The sequence below is a fragment of the Schistocerca americana genome, chromosome 3, assembly GCF_021461395.2.
Source record: "Schistocerca americana isolate TAMUIC-IGC-003095 chromosome 3, iqSchAmer2.1, whole genome shotgun sequence".
NCBI lineage: Eukaryota > Metazoa > Arthropoda > Insecta > Orthoptera > Acrididae > Schistocerca > Schistocerca americana.
The window spans coordinates 880,040,780-880,057,277 of NC_060121.1; the positions used below are offsets into that span (position 1 = coordinate 880,040,780).

The 16,498-nt window shown below is 42.3% G+C and overlaps 1 protein-coding gene across 4 annotated transcripts in view; it reads right to left on the reverse strand.

Annotated features, from left to right (window-relative positions):
• Positions 1-16,498, reverse strand: part of LOC124607443 (E3 ubiquitin-protein ligase MARCHF5) — an 89,536-nt gene that overhangs the window by 14,127 nt on the left and 58,911 nt on the right. For all 4 annotated transcript variants that reach the window (XM_047139777.1, XM_047139776.1, XM_047139775.1 and 1 more), the window contains 2 exons: positions 4,364-4,551; positions 1,907-2,069 (listed from right to left, as the gene is read on the reverse strand). In XM_047139777.1, coding sequence (XP_046995733.1) covers positions 1,907-2,069; positions 4,364-4,551 — 351 coding nt within the window. The remainder of the gene's footprint in view (positions 1-1,906; positions 2,070-4,363; positions 4,552-16,498) is intronic.

Genomic DNA, 16,498 nt, shown 5'->3' on the forward strand with positions numbered 1-16,498 from the left:
TCTCGTATAGCGCGCGGGAAGAATGAACGCCTATATCTTTCCATACGAGCTCTGATTTCCCTTATTTTATCTTGGTGATCGTTCCTCCCTATGTAAGTCAGTGTCAACAAAATATTTTTGCATTTGGAGGAGAAAGTTGGTGATTGGAATTTCGTGAGAAGATTCTGTCGCAACGAAAAATGCCTTTTTTTTAATGAAGTCCATCCCAGAATCCTGTATCATTTCTGTGACACTCTCTCCCATATTTCGCGATAATTCAAAACATGCTGCCTTTCTTTGAACTTTCTTGATGTACTCAGTCAGTCCTATCTGGTAAGGACCCCACACCGTGCAACAGTTTTCTAAAAGTGGATGGACAAGCGTTGTGTAGGCAGTCTCCTTAGTAGATATGTTACATTTTCTAAGTGTCCTGCCAATAAAACACAGTCTTTGGTTAGCCTTCCCCACAACATTTTCTGTCACTTAAGGTCAACTGCCACTTTTTGCACCATCCCAATATTTCTTCTAAATCGTTTTGCAGTTTTTTTTTTTAATCTTCTGATGACTTTATTAGTCGATAAACGACAGCGACATCTGCAAACAACCGAAGGTGGCCACTCATTATGACATCGGGAGACATTATGTGTTAACTGAATGAAGTGTACCTTACTTTCATTGCTGCATGTAGATGTGCTATATGAGACAATTCTACAAACATCATTCACTCTTCCTATATTCACAATGGATGGCCAGCAAGACAGCAATAAATACTGGACTATATGCTCACAGATTATGGACCAACAATGCAAACATCGCCAACAGCGTCAACTGAGTGAAGAGACAAGAGCTCACCAACACGAACTATTGCCAAAAAGTACTTTATATTGAACTTAATAATTTTGTTACAGAAATGTTACTTTTTCATAGTCACTGTCTTTTGGATAACTGAAGTTGCACTTAACACTGAATTGTGTTTTTCCAATATCTTTCAAAATTAACAATTAAAAGCACTATTTTTCAGTAAAATGCAACTGGTTTTATAGAAGTCATTTCTTTGCAAACCTTCTATCTTCCTATTCTCCTCACTTGCTGGTTCTCATGTATTTCTTTAAATATACATACATAATCAGTTTAGTTGCATGTCTTTGTCCACATGTGCATGTTGTCTTGTTTTCATGTGTGATTTATTGTCCTATGTTGATCAAATATGCACAATGTGCAGTGTCACATTATGTTAGCAGACCGTAGCCCACCACGACTTGTCCACTGTGTTTAGTGAAATATTTTGTTAGGGTCAGCTTTTTGATTTTGGCAGATGGATGAATTACCCATCATATCACAGTTTTATGACATTGCTTTGTGTGTGTGTGTGTGTGTGTGTGTGTGTACATAATATTCAGTTGACCGTGGGAAACATTCAAGCTCACAATGGTTTTTGTTGAGATATATTGAACCATCCTGCAAATTATCCCAGCTTAGCACAAAGGGACTTCTTTCTTTGCACTACTTTGAAGGAGTACACACGCAGGGTCACCCCCCCCCCCCCCCCCCAATTCATCAGATAGGGAGGTAAATATCTGTACACCCAAGTAATATTACTTATTTTACACATAGAAACTGGCAAATTTATTATTGACTGTTACAGTTTTATGTAGCTACAGGGACACCACACAAGTATGGAATCTATGATTTTAAGCCCCAAATATTAGTCACAATTTCTAAGATATTACTGAAGCCCATCAAAAACATGAGGTGTGACTGAGAACCTGCTTACAGCTGTTCACTTACCTGCAGGATCAAATTTTCTTTAATTCAGTATTTCTCACAATGACACATTATAAAATGCCTAGTGACCAAGTAACTTGAAAAATGCACATGAATATACTTTCCAAAACCACTCATTTGCCACAAAAATACACTCACTCACCAACAATGTTCGATGAATATTTGACTCTACAGTTTCGAAGAAAATGTTTCCAACTAATGATGCCACAGTTGGCAATAATAGTGCTCCACAAAGCACTCGTGTTGCAGAAACGGGATCATTCATGGGAGGGAATTCTACACTGCTCCGTGTTCCCTCTGAAGGCCTGGAATGAAAAAATTATGGGAGTTTCAATCGTGGTAAGCAGACAAACTGATAAAGAAAAACAGTACACTGGTAACTGTGAAAACAGTGAAAGAGAGGTTTGAAATTAATCAAAATATCAGAGTACCCTTTATTTGCACATTTCTGTCATTCTTGGTAAGGAGGCTGATTCGCTGCAGCTCTACAGTTTAGTCTATGCCGTGCAAGTCTCTTCATCGCTGGTAAATATCGTTACCCAAATTGCTTGTAAGTGTACTGTTGTACTGCTAACCTATCGATAGTTGCCTCTCTGGCAAGGGTAGAATGCATGGGTAGTCGTAGCTCAGTTACTGCGGGGAGGTGATGCTGTGCTGTGTCTGCAGCACACATTTCTCAAGTCATTGTGACGTAATTAAAAATTTTTGCCACATAAGTTGAACATTTCATATCAGTGTTCATGGCTCAATATCTAAACGGTGACTACTTCCGATCTCGTATGTCATGTCGGGAGTTCAATAATCAATCACACCGGGATGGTTATGGGAAGATAGCCTGAACTGGATTGACTAATTACAAGTTCCAAGTGATACAAACATGTATGGCTGGACTGTTTGAATGTCACGAGCATAAATACTTTCTTGTTTCGGATGTTGCACACCTACTTTTTGAAACATCCACATCGTGACTCGGTCATGCGGACGCTCCTGTAATGAACGAAGGAATTGTTTAGTACTGACTGGAATAACTGTGGTTTACATTGACTTATAAAGCACATTCTGAACAGCGAATCTCATGTGTGTTCTGTGTTGCATGTATTTCAATTGGATACTATTACTTAGTATTTGAATTGGATCCTATTACTTACAACAACTTTAGTACATCAAAATGGATTATGCTGTTGGACTGTAACTACCGACTACGTCAACTGTGGAATGACGTTAATTGTGGAGAGAGCAGCTCAACCCTGTGTGTGTGTATGTAACAGAATATACTGAATTCCATCAGACTAAGTCAGTATTATTTGCGTGAGTAGCTCTGCATCTTGTTGGATAAAAATTATTATAGGAAACATCTAACTGGACAGTGCAATAAGAGAAGAGCAACCACTGCGGAAAACCAGGCATGTGGAGTTTAGGCAAGTGATCTCTTAAACGTCCAGCCCCTGTTACTGTCTTTAGGGAGTACTTGTGCAGAGAACATATGTACCGCATTTTCCCTGGGTATGTTACAAGCTGCTTCCCTGTTTCTATTGTTTCATACCCAGAAAGCTGTTGAACTGAGCTTAACAAAAAGCAACAATAATTGTGTGGATGAAACTGTGTGTGGAGAGTGAGACAGTGCGAATGAAATTAGAACACAAGATTTTCATCGTATTTGCACATAATTAAGAGACAATTTTTTTCCCCTGTTCCATTATCTACATTAAGTGACTTGTACTAAATTATTAAAGGTTTAAGAAATATTATTATTAATCACCTACATTCATTTGTAGCTGCTTACTGTAGTCAAGCCTTTGTCAGACACTATAATTTCTACACCTCCACTTCCATTCACAAGAAAATTAACTATTCCTCAATAGTAGAGTATGTTTCTTAACCTATAATTTTGTTTACTCATGTTGTGCCATTGAGCTTATCCCCCCACCTCCATTCAATTGACAACCATTTTCTCTCTTTACCCACACAATCTTCAGCATTCTTCCACAGCTCCACATTTCATCATGTTTTGTCCGTACAGTTTATCCTTCATATTTCACTTCCACATAAGTATACAGTCCACGTATTTGATGTCAAATATATTTCTCTTTTTAATAATAGTTTTTCTTGCAGTTGCCACTCTGCATTTCATATTCTCTCTGCTTTTGCCACTGCCAGTTATTTTAACTCCATACTCTCACTATACTTTTACTGGTGTTAATCTTATAATCTGTTTTCAAAACATAATCGATTCAGTTAACCTGATCTTTCATGTCCTTCGATGTATGATAGAATTATGATTCCTTTGACAAACCTTAGAAAATACTAATTCTTGTCATTGATCTTTAATCTCTTTGCCAAATTTCTTTTTCATTTTCTTCACTGCTTGTGCTATATAAAGCATGAATAACATGGAGGACAGCTTACAACACTGTTTCACTGTTTTCTCCACTACCATCTTCTTTGTGTCTTTAGCTTCTCAAAATGCAGTCCAGTTTTTGTACAACCTGTAAATAAACTCCTCCAAACATACTAAATTCATATAAATTAGGGTGTGGTTATGGGCAGCCGTCGACAAAACATGTGTTCACAAAAAATTAATAACATTTTGGCTACTCACCCTGATGGAAGAATGTATTTAAGAAGAGGCAATTTGTACGAATGTCGTCGCAAAAAATTTAGGACAGCATCCTCCCAGTGAAGAGTTTTTCCAACAATTAATACCATAGGTATCATAGGCAGTCCAAAAAGCAGCACAAAAGGGTCTGCCTTTTCCATTACAGACATACCTTCATCCTGACCTACCACCTGGAAAACAGACAAATACATTCTCATGAAAAATGGATGTAAATGATTCATCCCTAAATATAACTTTCCATTCATTTTACTTGCAGGTTTCACGCATATACTAATGGAAAGAGAACTTTCAAAACAAATTCCAACTGTCACTGATACTCCAAACAGCTTCGAACTCTGGTTTAATCTAAATAGATCAAAATTACTGACAACATAGACCCAGCTAACATATTTAAAACAAACAGTCAAATAACTATCAAATTATCCATACAAATCAGGAGCTTTGGGAAGCAGATTCTATAAAATTCTTGGAGATATTTTTTGACAAAAAAATATCATGGTCTTCACACAAATTACATACTTGCCAAATAAGTCAAACAGTTGTTTCCACAATGTCAATGTCGTCATCTACAACTGACATGAATACAATAATTTATGCAACTAGGGTACAGAGAATACTGTTATTACGAAATACAATTATTAAAACGGTGAGTAACATTAATCCTAGGGATTCATGCTTATCTTTATTTACGAATCAGTATTTTGACCATTCTATGTATTTTTATATGAATGGACTGTTTATCCTTACATCAATAACTAATCTCCACAACATATTCCTTACACAAAAAAAGGGAAAAAAAAGATCATGTTTCCACTCTGTGGATCAATAAAATACACATGTACATAAATTCTCAATCTGATTCCTGAAGTTGTACTGGTGGCACCGATAGACTTGTGTCCACATGCATTGACAATTCCAGTTTAGTGCACAGTATTCTGATAGGTGATATAGTTGATCTTTGTTCGATATTGTGAGTCATGTTCTTATACATGCTCACTGATCAGACACAAACCTGGCTGTGTGATGAAATAACATCATAAGTGAGGGCTGTCTGCTCTGCCCCCTCTGAGGTGTCACACAGAAAGCACAGGACATTCAGAGAACAGACACTGCAAGGTGCCAAGTAGGATGTGTGAGAGGATCAACATAGTTTTCTAACAAGTATTGGAAATCGGACAGACAGTGCTGAAGTCACTTCTCAAGTAACTGAGTCCACTGAGGCCTGAAATAGATCGTGAAATAGTCGACAAAGTGAGAGCCTGTGATACCCAGAGGAAGATCATCAATGTGGTTTACTGCCTCAACAAATAACGTTATTCTCAACACAGAGCCCTGAGGTATCCTGTCCTCATGAACAAAAAGGTCCAATACAGGCAGACTTGCATGTACTTTAAAAACCGGGCCTTAAAAATCTCCTAATTAAGTGGGGCGCTCCTCAAAGTGGGGCAGGTGACCTTGGAAGATCCGTGTATGGAGGATTCCCATCCTCCAACAAGTGTCATAGGCCTACTGGGCTTTTGATTATGTGTATTTTTACAAGGGTGACCTTCTAATGCTTTCATTGATGACTTCAAAATAGTTTCAGGGTCAAATGCAGTCTCCCCCCCCCCCCCCCCCACACACACACACACACGCAGGTGCACGTGTTTGGGCTCAATTCTGATGTCCAAATTTTTATTGAGGCATCACTTTTGGCAACTGGATTCTTAAGGGCTGACACAAAAGCAATAAGAAATGCTGGAAGCTGCATTGGCTTAACAGCTTTTATAGCTTCACTATAGAAGGTTCTTCTTTTAACTTTCAGCTCCAAAAGTTTTCTTTTGTCAATATAAATGCTGCACTTTCTGTTCCACACCAGGTGAGATAAATGGAACATTCTGTACAATTTGGAGGAGACGTACAGGATTCAAGTGATTTGTAGGATGGGCCTCCCCAATTTCCACTTTTAGTTATACTATTACACGCCACAGTGGTATGGTCAAATATTTGGCATTTAAGGCATCACATCTTATTTGGGATGTACTGTTAAACATTAAGGAGGATGTACCCTACAGTAATCTATTTAGGTAGTTCTGGTGTTCTGAAGGTTAAAATAAATGTTGCTTTTTTTTCCCACGAAACGTTTTTTTTCCGACATACATTTCCAGCTTTGTATTACCAATGTTTTTCCATTCTTCTTTTAGTTATTTGGGTATAATCATCATTGTAACTGAGTGGGCAACTAGACATTTGCTGTAGTCAATGGTGTTATGCATTTCAGTTAGACTAGGGTATTCACTTAATGCCTCACATCCTAGAAACCTATGCACTTTGTGTGATGTAGCTGTTTCTACTAGTTGTGTACCATTACACCCTTATGCAGTCATTTTATTCCTTTTAAAGAGCCAACAATTCCCTCCTAATAGAAAGAGGTTATCTTTTTTAAGGTTCTTTCTCTCCCTTAATTACTAAGGACGTATTATGATAGACTAGTGCCCATTTACTATCTTTTTGGTACTCTTTTTCGGTGGACTGACCATTCGAGCTCTGTTGGTTGGGCACAGGAACACACTGTTGATTGGGCATATTTACCTGATGGTCCCTGCCTCCCATTTGGAGTATTTTTGACGAGTTCACACCATTGGAATCCCATGAGACACTAGGAAAATGTCGACTCCGCTTATCTGAGTAAGGCTCTTACAACAGAAGGATGGGGGAGGGGGGCCGTGGCAGATGCATGGAGACTGCCCAGGTGTGCAGCACATCTTGAGGTGTGTGTGTGTGTGTGTGTGTGTGTGTGTGTGTGAGAGAGAGAGAGAGAGAGAGAGAGAGAGAGAGAGAGAGAGATATTCCGTCATCACACCTAATGATGGTCACTGGAGTATGCTCAGAGCTTGTGTAGTACAAGAGTACTGGAAATGCTGATCACAGCCCCAGCTTGGGAATCCCAGGTTTCCAGTCTCTGTAACTGTCCACCACTGGAGAGGCTCCATCCCCTAAGACGTGGAACATACTTCACCAGTACCCTCTGCTGAGGTTTGGCTTTGGTGACCCTGCCTGCAGCTACACCACCTCCAGAATAGCCCTCAGCTTCACTGAGACAGGCAAATCCTCCTGCCTGGCACTGAAAGTGCCTGCAACAACACGGCATCTGCTGGGAGGGTGTGCAATCAGTTTTAAAAATCTCTGTATGTCCATCTTTTCAGAGATGGTTGTGGGACTGAGCTGTTCAGCACAGAATGTCACATCTAACACCTTCCAGCCATCTAATTTCCAAACTGTTATTTTATTTGGATACCAGTTTTGGCAATTTACTACGCCATTTGCAAGTGCCCTGACCATGTAGGAAGATTTTAATCTCGGTTCCAGTCAAAATAGGGCCCAACATTCAAAGACTGGTATCTGTAGATATCTGCTCGATACAACGATCACTTCAACTGTCATCTGCCAACCAAAGTTGATGGTTGAAGTGATCACTGTATCAAGCAGAAATCTACAAAAAACCAGTCTTTGAATGCTGGCCCTTATTTTGATCGGAACCGATGTTGGAAACTTCCTACACATCAGTCAGGGGGCCTGAAGATGGCCTAGTAAAGCGCCGAAACTGGTAGTCAAATAAAATAACAGTTTGGACACTAGACGGCTGAAAGGTGTTTGACCTGACATTCAGTTTTAAAATGGTTTATATGCATCAGAGCTCTGTAGTTCATTGCTGAGTTTATTGACATGTATAGAAAACACAATCTTTTGTGGAAAACTAAGAGCAAGGAACACAGCAAGATTGGAAGAGGAGACCAGTTGTTTGTGGTTCTAAATGTCTATACCAGGTTGCTGGTATACTTTAGGTATGGAACCGAAAATCTCCAGACACACAGAAATAGAGTAGAAGATACCTCACTGCCCACTCATACAGTTTATTTGAATTATGTAGTTACAAACATGTCTAAAAATGTAAATATATTACTGAATACTTGTCACAATTGATACATCACTAGCCTTCATGAAACCAAAAAAACACACAGACACAAAATGATAACAACTAGGCCATTCATCAAGATATTATGCAGAAAAATGGAATCTTCAATCCTCACTGTCCCACATCAATTCACTGGTGAAAGATTCAGAGGGGCACCACAGCTGCTTGTCCAGAACATCGAGCCCTGAGTGAACTGTGTGGCCAGAATGGAGCAACATTTTCTGGCACATGTTATCACAGGTGACACCTGGCAGCACACATTCTTGTTGACCTAAGCATGCCCGCAAATTTATCATTCAGTGCAGCAATTCAACCCTAAAGTGGAGCCCCAAGCCCTCTCGTATGATCACGTAAGACTTGTCTACTAGCATACTTCACCTCTCGAGTATACACTGCAGCAGCCTACTGTAAGTTTTTGGCTGCCACAAACTTAGTGGAGAATTGTACAGAGAGTGGACAGTGAAATTGCATGGTTTATCCCCTGACTGTCGGTTCCAGTGCAATAATCCTCAATGTAAACAGTAATATGCAACTACTCATCAGAGACATGATTCTTGTACGTTCAACGGATGAAGGGGTCCATAATGACCTCCTCAGACTTGAGGTTCCCTTGTTAAATACTCGCCTCCCCATCATTAGGACTTCTGACAGTCTCTATCGTAATCAGCACCATTACATGGTCCTTTTTCACAGGTGTTTACAGCCTGTCTGACTTTCCAGCCCCAACACCGACCACAGCCTGCACGGCATTCTGATCTGCTCATGGCTGGCAAGCCCTCAATCAATGTGCATCGCCCACAACTGCAACTGTTTTACCACTCACCAATAGGCTAAATTTGGGCTCACCTCCGCTACAGGAACTCTCCAAACACCTATGTAGCTACAGCAACGAAACTATCTGAGTGAAAAGGCAGTTCGTGGCCCACATTCACTATCATTCTACAGTCTTCATGGCATGCATTTTTGTGGCAAACATTGAAGGAGCCACAGACATCCTTGGTTTGGACCTTTCAAAGTTTTGGGCTTGGAATTACAGCATTAATACATCAGGGGCTAGCTCCTACTCAAGCGAGCTTTGCTCCAAGTACAAGTCAGTTTGTTCTCATCCTACCACGGCCGACGCTAGTTTTGAGGCTCATCTCACACTCCTTGCACAGCCAATCCCTGGTTCTTCAAAGCACGAAATGTTCCATTCAGTCTCAGGGATAATCTACAAGAGCAGCTACAGCACCTCTAAGTGGAAGACATTCTACTACGTACAGACACCAGCAGTGAGTGAGCTACCCTCATTGTACCATGGAAAAGTCGAACATGAATTTATGGCAATTTCAAGGCCACAGTCAACACATAGTCTGTCGTAGATGCCTATCAGATTTCAGAGATGGATGACACTATGGTGCAGCTTGCAGCAAGCAGATTTTCACCGAGATTTATCAGCAAGATGCTTACCTTTAGCTCCCCCTGGATGAGGATTCGCAGAGCATTCTGACCATGAACGCTCTGTTTGGACTATTATGCTATAACAGACTTCCTTTTGGCATTGCCAGTGATCCGGTTAATTTTCAGTGGTACTTGGACAAGTCGACACAGCACATTCCCAGCACAGTGAACTATCTTCATAACATTCTAGTTACTGGTAAAAACACCCAAGAGCGGGTGCAACCCTCACGCCTGTTTTGCTCCTTCCACAACTCAGTCTCAAGTATCAAAGACAAAAGCCCTTTTTTTGGCTCAGGTGGAATATCTTTCATCATTTTCTCACTGTTTCGGGAATATGACCCATACCTCAATATAATCAAACCATTCAGCAACTTCCAGTCCCAAAGGACACAGGGTATCTACAATCTGTGCTTGACCAACTTAATTATTATTGCACGTTCATCCCACACGTCGTGGCCACAGCAAAACCGCCCTATCAGTTGTTAAACAAAAGTGTGAAGTGGAACTGAACTCCTGCATGTAATAAAGCTTTCCAAGACCTCATTTAAGGCTCGCTTCATCTGCCACGCCTTACTGCTTGCGACCCATCAAAATCTTCAATTTTATCAGTTGATGCTTCAGATTACGGCTTGGATGCGGAGTTATCCAAGGAAGTAGATTGTGTGGAATTTCTTACTGTGTTCACATCTAATACTCCGACACACACACAACACAACTATGGTCAGATAGCACTAGCTATTGTGTTTGCAACTCACGAAATTCCACAATTATGTGCATGGACGCCATTCCACATCATTGATTGACCATAAAACTCTTATTGCTTTTCAAGGAAGACTCCAATGTTCCAACCAAATTAGCACATCGCCTCCAGATGTGGGCAATGTTTTCATCTAGCTATTAATACGAGTTCAGATATTGCCCAATAGGTCAACATTCCAATGCTGACACACACCAGGTCACCACAGGGACAGGTCATGCAATTAATTGAAATGGAAGTCTGTTGCCATATGGGCACACAAGCTGAAGAAGACATAGCTACCCTTCCCTTGCCTTGGAGGTCTCATATATCCGGAAAATACTCTGGTGCACAGAGGGTGGCCAATGGATCGGAAATATTTCAGTCATGTGGGAGTCCAACAATGGCACAGGCATCACACATTCTCCACCCTCAGTGCAGTCTTCTTGTTGCAAGAGGAAGATGGTCGCGTCCGCAATCTCACTCCCCTTGCAGCACCACATCCTGCTCTCCTACATCAGGACCACTAAGGAGTTGTGCTCACGAAGAGGCTGGCCTATCAACATCTGTATTGTCAGGGCATCTATATCAACATTGCCAACATGGTGGCACCACGCAAGGCCTGTCAAAGCCACTAGGTAGCAACTGCTTGCAGGTACTACCCTTGGCCGTATGTTTCAGCACTCTGGTTGAGGCTCCTTTTAGACTTTGATGGCCTCTTCCTTTGTTATTCACAGTTTATTGGGTTCGATGTGGAAACTGGATTCCTGTATGTTTCTTGGACATCTCCAATATCCTCGGCACAGGCTTTGGCGTGAATCTTCACCATAGAAGGCCTCCTGAAAACCTTGGTTACCAACTATGAGCCTCACTTTACAACTTCTTTGCCCTTCCAACGTAACTGCCCTAGTGCACATGGTGCCTTTTCATCCTGCACCCAATGGATTATCAGAAAGTTTTGTTCACACGTACAAGTGAGAATTGGCAAATATGCACAACCATTGTAATTTAGATGAAGCCGTCACTCAGTTTTTGTCATCCTATCACACTCAATCCTTCAGGTCAGTGCCAGCCATGCTGAAGAGCTCCACGGACAGAAGCACTGGAATTCTCCATCCTACGAAAACTCAGTCTCTCCATCTGTGGGGTCTTGAGGCCACTCTTATTCCATCCAAAACAATGTCTGGAAGTTGGTTTTCTCAAAAAGAGTTGCTGCCACTGGGCCCCAGTAGTGGTCACCTATTTATTGGGACAACCCATGGTGGAAGTGAGGCTACATGACAGCTCCATTACACAAGTGTGTCAACCAGGTGCACCCAGGGTTAACAGCAACACCACCTAGCAGTGGATTGTCATGATCTTTTGTTCCACAGTCAGACGTGCCCATGGACATCAACCTCAGCCAACCTGAGTCACCAGTTCCATCAGCGCCTGAAAGGAGGTGCCAGGCTCCTCAGAGATCTAGGGTGGGAGGGATGCTGTGTACAGACTGTATACCCTACAGACTGACAACATCAAAACAACAATATACTAGCAGCCTATCTTCCACCAAGGGGTTATATCAGCAGATGACAGAGCTTAAATCACACATGCTGCCCAGGCCGACAGAGTGAGCACCGGCAGAAGTCGCTGTCCCTGTGGGCCTGTTTGCCTCTGCAGGTCACGTGATCACAAACAATTCCTCTAGGATCTCTACATGGCCTGGATATTTAGGGTGGCGCAAAACCATTGTGAGGTATCTTCTGTCCCATTCTGGGCCAGGCACTGACTGCACCTATATTTCTTTGACCGGAGCCTTGACCAAAATCTTAGCTACATCTGCCATGCTGCACCAGCCACCACCAACAGAGAACCTTCACCATCACCAGGACTCAGTCTCTGCATCAGAGATGACCAGGATCTTTGTATCAGCTGTTGACCTTTACTATGTTATTTTGTTCTACTTCTGAGTGAATATCATTACTGCCTTCAGCCTAAGTCCGCACTTGTGTAAATTCAGCACTAATCACTAACTTTCACAAACTATTGTAGTGATTAACTTTTTTCCAACAGGAGCATTTTGGCTCATGCGCTTTCCAATAAAACTGTTTTACATTGTCAATCTGGGATGTGTTCTCAATGCCCCTCATCCAGTGAAAGACTTAGTAGATCACTCGTCTCAGATCAGCCAGCAGGGCACACACTGCAAGAATATGAGCGACAGTGAGATGACAACCATAGCTGCATTGAGGGTTATACTCCTGATGCAAAGGAACTCTTGGGTAAGTCTGGTTTCACCAATATGCGGCCAGCACAGTAAGGTGGCATCTTTCTGAGAGCCCTGGTGAGAAGTATGACACATCTTGGCAGTCCTCTTGATTGCTCTCACCTTGTTGAAGGTGGTGGTGGCCTGACATTCAATATCTCACGTTTTTTAAGTTTGATGCCACAGCTGCAATCTGCAATTCAGCACTCAGTACTCTGAGTTAAGTTTGTCTCCTGTGGTTGCTTCTTTACCTAATTTGTCAGTGAGTTCATTTCCCAGAATAGCCACATGGCTCAGTGCCCTGATGAATGTTACTGTCGTTCTGGGGCTATGGAGGTCAACTGATAGGTTTTGGATGTCAGCGATTGAAGGGTTTTACAGATAGCACTGAAATATGTCCTATAAGGAGCTCACGGAGTTGCTACAAACCAGGAAGCCCTTCGTGGCTGGAGTTTTAACATACTGTAGTGCCTGTGATATAGTGACCAACTCTGCAATGTATACACTGCATGTCCCTTTGAATGTGCAAAAGGAAAACCGACCTTGTCATTGACTTTCGATCCATCTGTGTATGTGCATGTCGAATCTGGGAAGTCATGAAGAACAGAACGGAACATGCGCCTGAGGATGGTACGTTCACCGTTTTTCTTAGGGCCACAAAAGAGATCCATCTGAATGACAGGTCTGGGTATAAGCTACAGGCAAGAACAGAGAGGAGAAAGCAGGGTGAAGGCAATTTCTCAAGACGGGACACTCAGAGAAGACGAGGGGGCAGATAGAGATCCCTGCATAGAATGTCCAATATTATCTCACAAGCTGATCTACTCACTTTTGAGTGATTCATAAACAGTCTGAACTGATGATAATGAAACAGAGATGAGTACCTTGAGTGGGTAGGAATTTGACAATGTGACCACACAGCTCGCCAAGAGTTGTTGGCGTCTGACCCTCAGTGGTGGGACACCAGCTTTCACCAGGAGGTTGTCTACAGAGAACATACAGAAAGCTCCAGTTGCCGATCACATCTGTAATTGGGTCAGAATAAAATCAATGCTTTATAAAAATGCAGAAGAACTGTGCAGTCTGTGCCACAGGAGGTGCTGCTGAGAAATCAGAATATTAGGCTTCTCCATGCAATATGCTTTGAGGTGGTATAATGTGGTAGCCACATTAATTTACTGTCAACTAAAAGGCTTAAAAATTTGAAAGTTTCAACAACTTCAATTACTGGTTACTAAAGTAAAGTTCTGGGCACAGGAAGACAGTCCTAAGTTGACAAAAATTCACAACGCAAGTTTTTGCAGGAGAAAACTGATGGCCAGAATTCAGGGCCCAATAATGTACACTCTGTATTGCCCGTGAGATTAATACTTTATGGTGCGCAATCATTGAGAGCTGCAATACAGGCAAAGGTCATCCACAAACAGTGATTGTGAGGCTATGGATCCAACTGCAATTGTAATACCATTGACTGCAACGTCAAAGAGTTAGGCTCAGAACCAACCCCTGAATGACTCCATCTTTCTGTGAACAATGGCTGCTGAGAGTCAAACCTCTCCAGACCTGAAATCTGGAGGAGGACAGAAAGTTCTGGATAAAAATGAGTAAATTGTTTCTCGCATGAGGCTATTAGTTGTACATGTTGATAGCTTTTAATTACTAGATAGTCTACAGTTAGTCATGGTTTTTGATTATGTATTTTTCCGTTGCTTTTGTTAACACATAAAATGGCAACAGAAACTCTGTGCCTGGATAACAAATCACACAAAATGTATGTGTAACAACAAAACAAAAGAAATAGGCATATAAACAAGGGAAACAAGGGAAAAACGCTGACATCAAAAACCATGACAAGCTGCTTATTGTAGTAGTAGAGGGGTTTTTTGGGCGCACGACAGCAAGGTCTTCAGCGCCCTTTCAGTAACATAGTGAGACGGGTGTCAAGAAAAAAACTCAGAACAGCAATATAAAACGGAACATAAAACACAGGGAACAATTGTTGAAAAACATGTGCTCACCCACACCGAAGCGTGGGATGAAACAGGGCGTCAGCAGTAAAACATGGACAACACAGGAAGAAGGTGGTAGAGGGAGCTAAAACAATGTAGCAGATGGAAGTGGTTGGCTGACCACAAGGAAAAAAGGGAGGAGTCAGCCACTCTGCAATACACTAAAACCTCCAGCCTAAAAGTTTAGGCCAGAGTCCAGACACATTACAAAACTTAAAAACCCTAGACACACACGTCTCATTGTTAGCTAAAACACAAGGCAGATCCCCATCAACTTGTGCTTCTGCCCTTGCATCACGGTATAAAATGCAGTCTGTTAAAATGTGCCGGACAGAGACGTGCACACCACAAGCATCACAAAATGGAGGATCCTCCCGCCGTAATAAAAAGCTATGTGTGAGAGGACAGTGCCTGATCCGAAGACGTGTGAGGGCCACCTCTTCCCGCCTGAGCAACCGGCAGGAGGAACGCCACGGCCGAGTGGTTGACTTTACCAACCGCAGTTTATTGGCCGTCACCGCCAGCCATTTGTCCTCCCACAACTCCATGCACTTCCTGTGGAGTGCAGAGATGACAGACTGCAAGGGGATAGGACACTGGACCACATCCTGCTCTCTGTAGGCCTCCTTGGCAGCCCGACCAGCCTGTTCATTGCCCCATATTCAGACATGACCAGGCACCCAGCAGAAGGAGACCTCTTTACCCCGCTGTTGGAGCAAGTACAGTTGGTCATATATCAGCTGGACCATCTCCTCAGTCGGGTACAGGTTCTGCAGTGATTGTAAGGCACTAAGAGAATCGGACCAGAGAAGAAATCGATCACCCCGAACATGATTCATCTGCTCCAGTGCCTTCAAGATCGCGTGGAGCTCTGCTGCGAAAACGGTATATTCAGCAGGGAGGCGAATCCGGGTAACATGATCAGGGAACACCACAGAACAGCCAAGGAAATTCTCCTGTTTGGAGCCATCAGTGTAAACGACAGTGAAACCGTGATGCACATCTAAAATGTTAAAAAACAGAGATTGGAATCTAAAATCCGGTGTGCTACCTTTCTTAAAATTAGTCAAATCTAAAATAAGTTTGGGTCTCCGGAGGAGCCAAGGTGGAAATCTGCTCCAACCGTGACGTAAAACACGAAGACCAGCCATAGACATCACAGCGAGGCAATCCTGTACGCGAATCCTATAGGGCTGCGTTGCACGTTGCCAGGTGTGTATGGTGTGGACAAAGTTTTATACGCCTGGAGTACTGTAAGTAGCCGTCGTCGCATATGAAGTGGCAGTTCACCAGCCTCTGCACAGAGGCTTGGTATGGGGCTAGTTCGAAATGCCCCAGTGGCCAACTGAAGCCCTTCATGGTGCACAACGTCCAACATCTTTAAGTAAGAAGGCCTCGCAGACCCATACACCGTGCACCCATAATCGAGCCGAGATTGCACAAACGCCCTGTAAAACTGGAGCAGACAAGTCCTGTCAGCTCCCCATGTACTGTGGCTATGACATTTTAAAATACTTAAAGCCTGAAGCGACCGCCGTTTCATGTCTTTAAGATGAGGTAACCATGCAAGCTTCGAGTCAAAAATGAGGCCCAGAAATCTCACAGTGTCTTTCAAAGTAAGAATAGTGTTCCTCATTCTCAACTCAGGAAAGGTTAAAATCGAACGAGAACGGTGAAAAAGAACACATACAGACTTCTCAGAGGAAAACTTAAAACCACTCTTCTGCGCCCA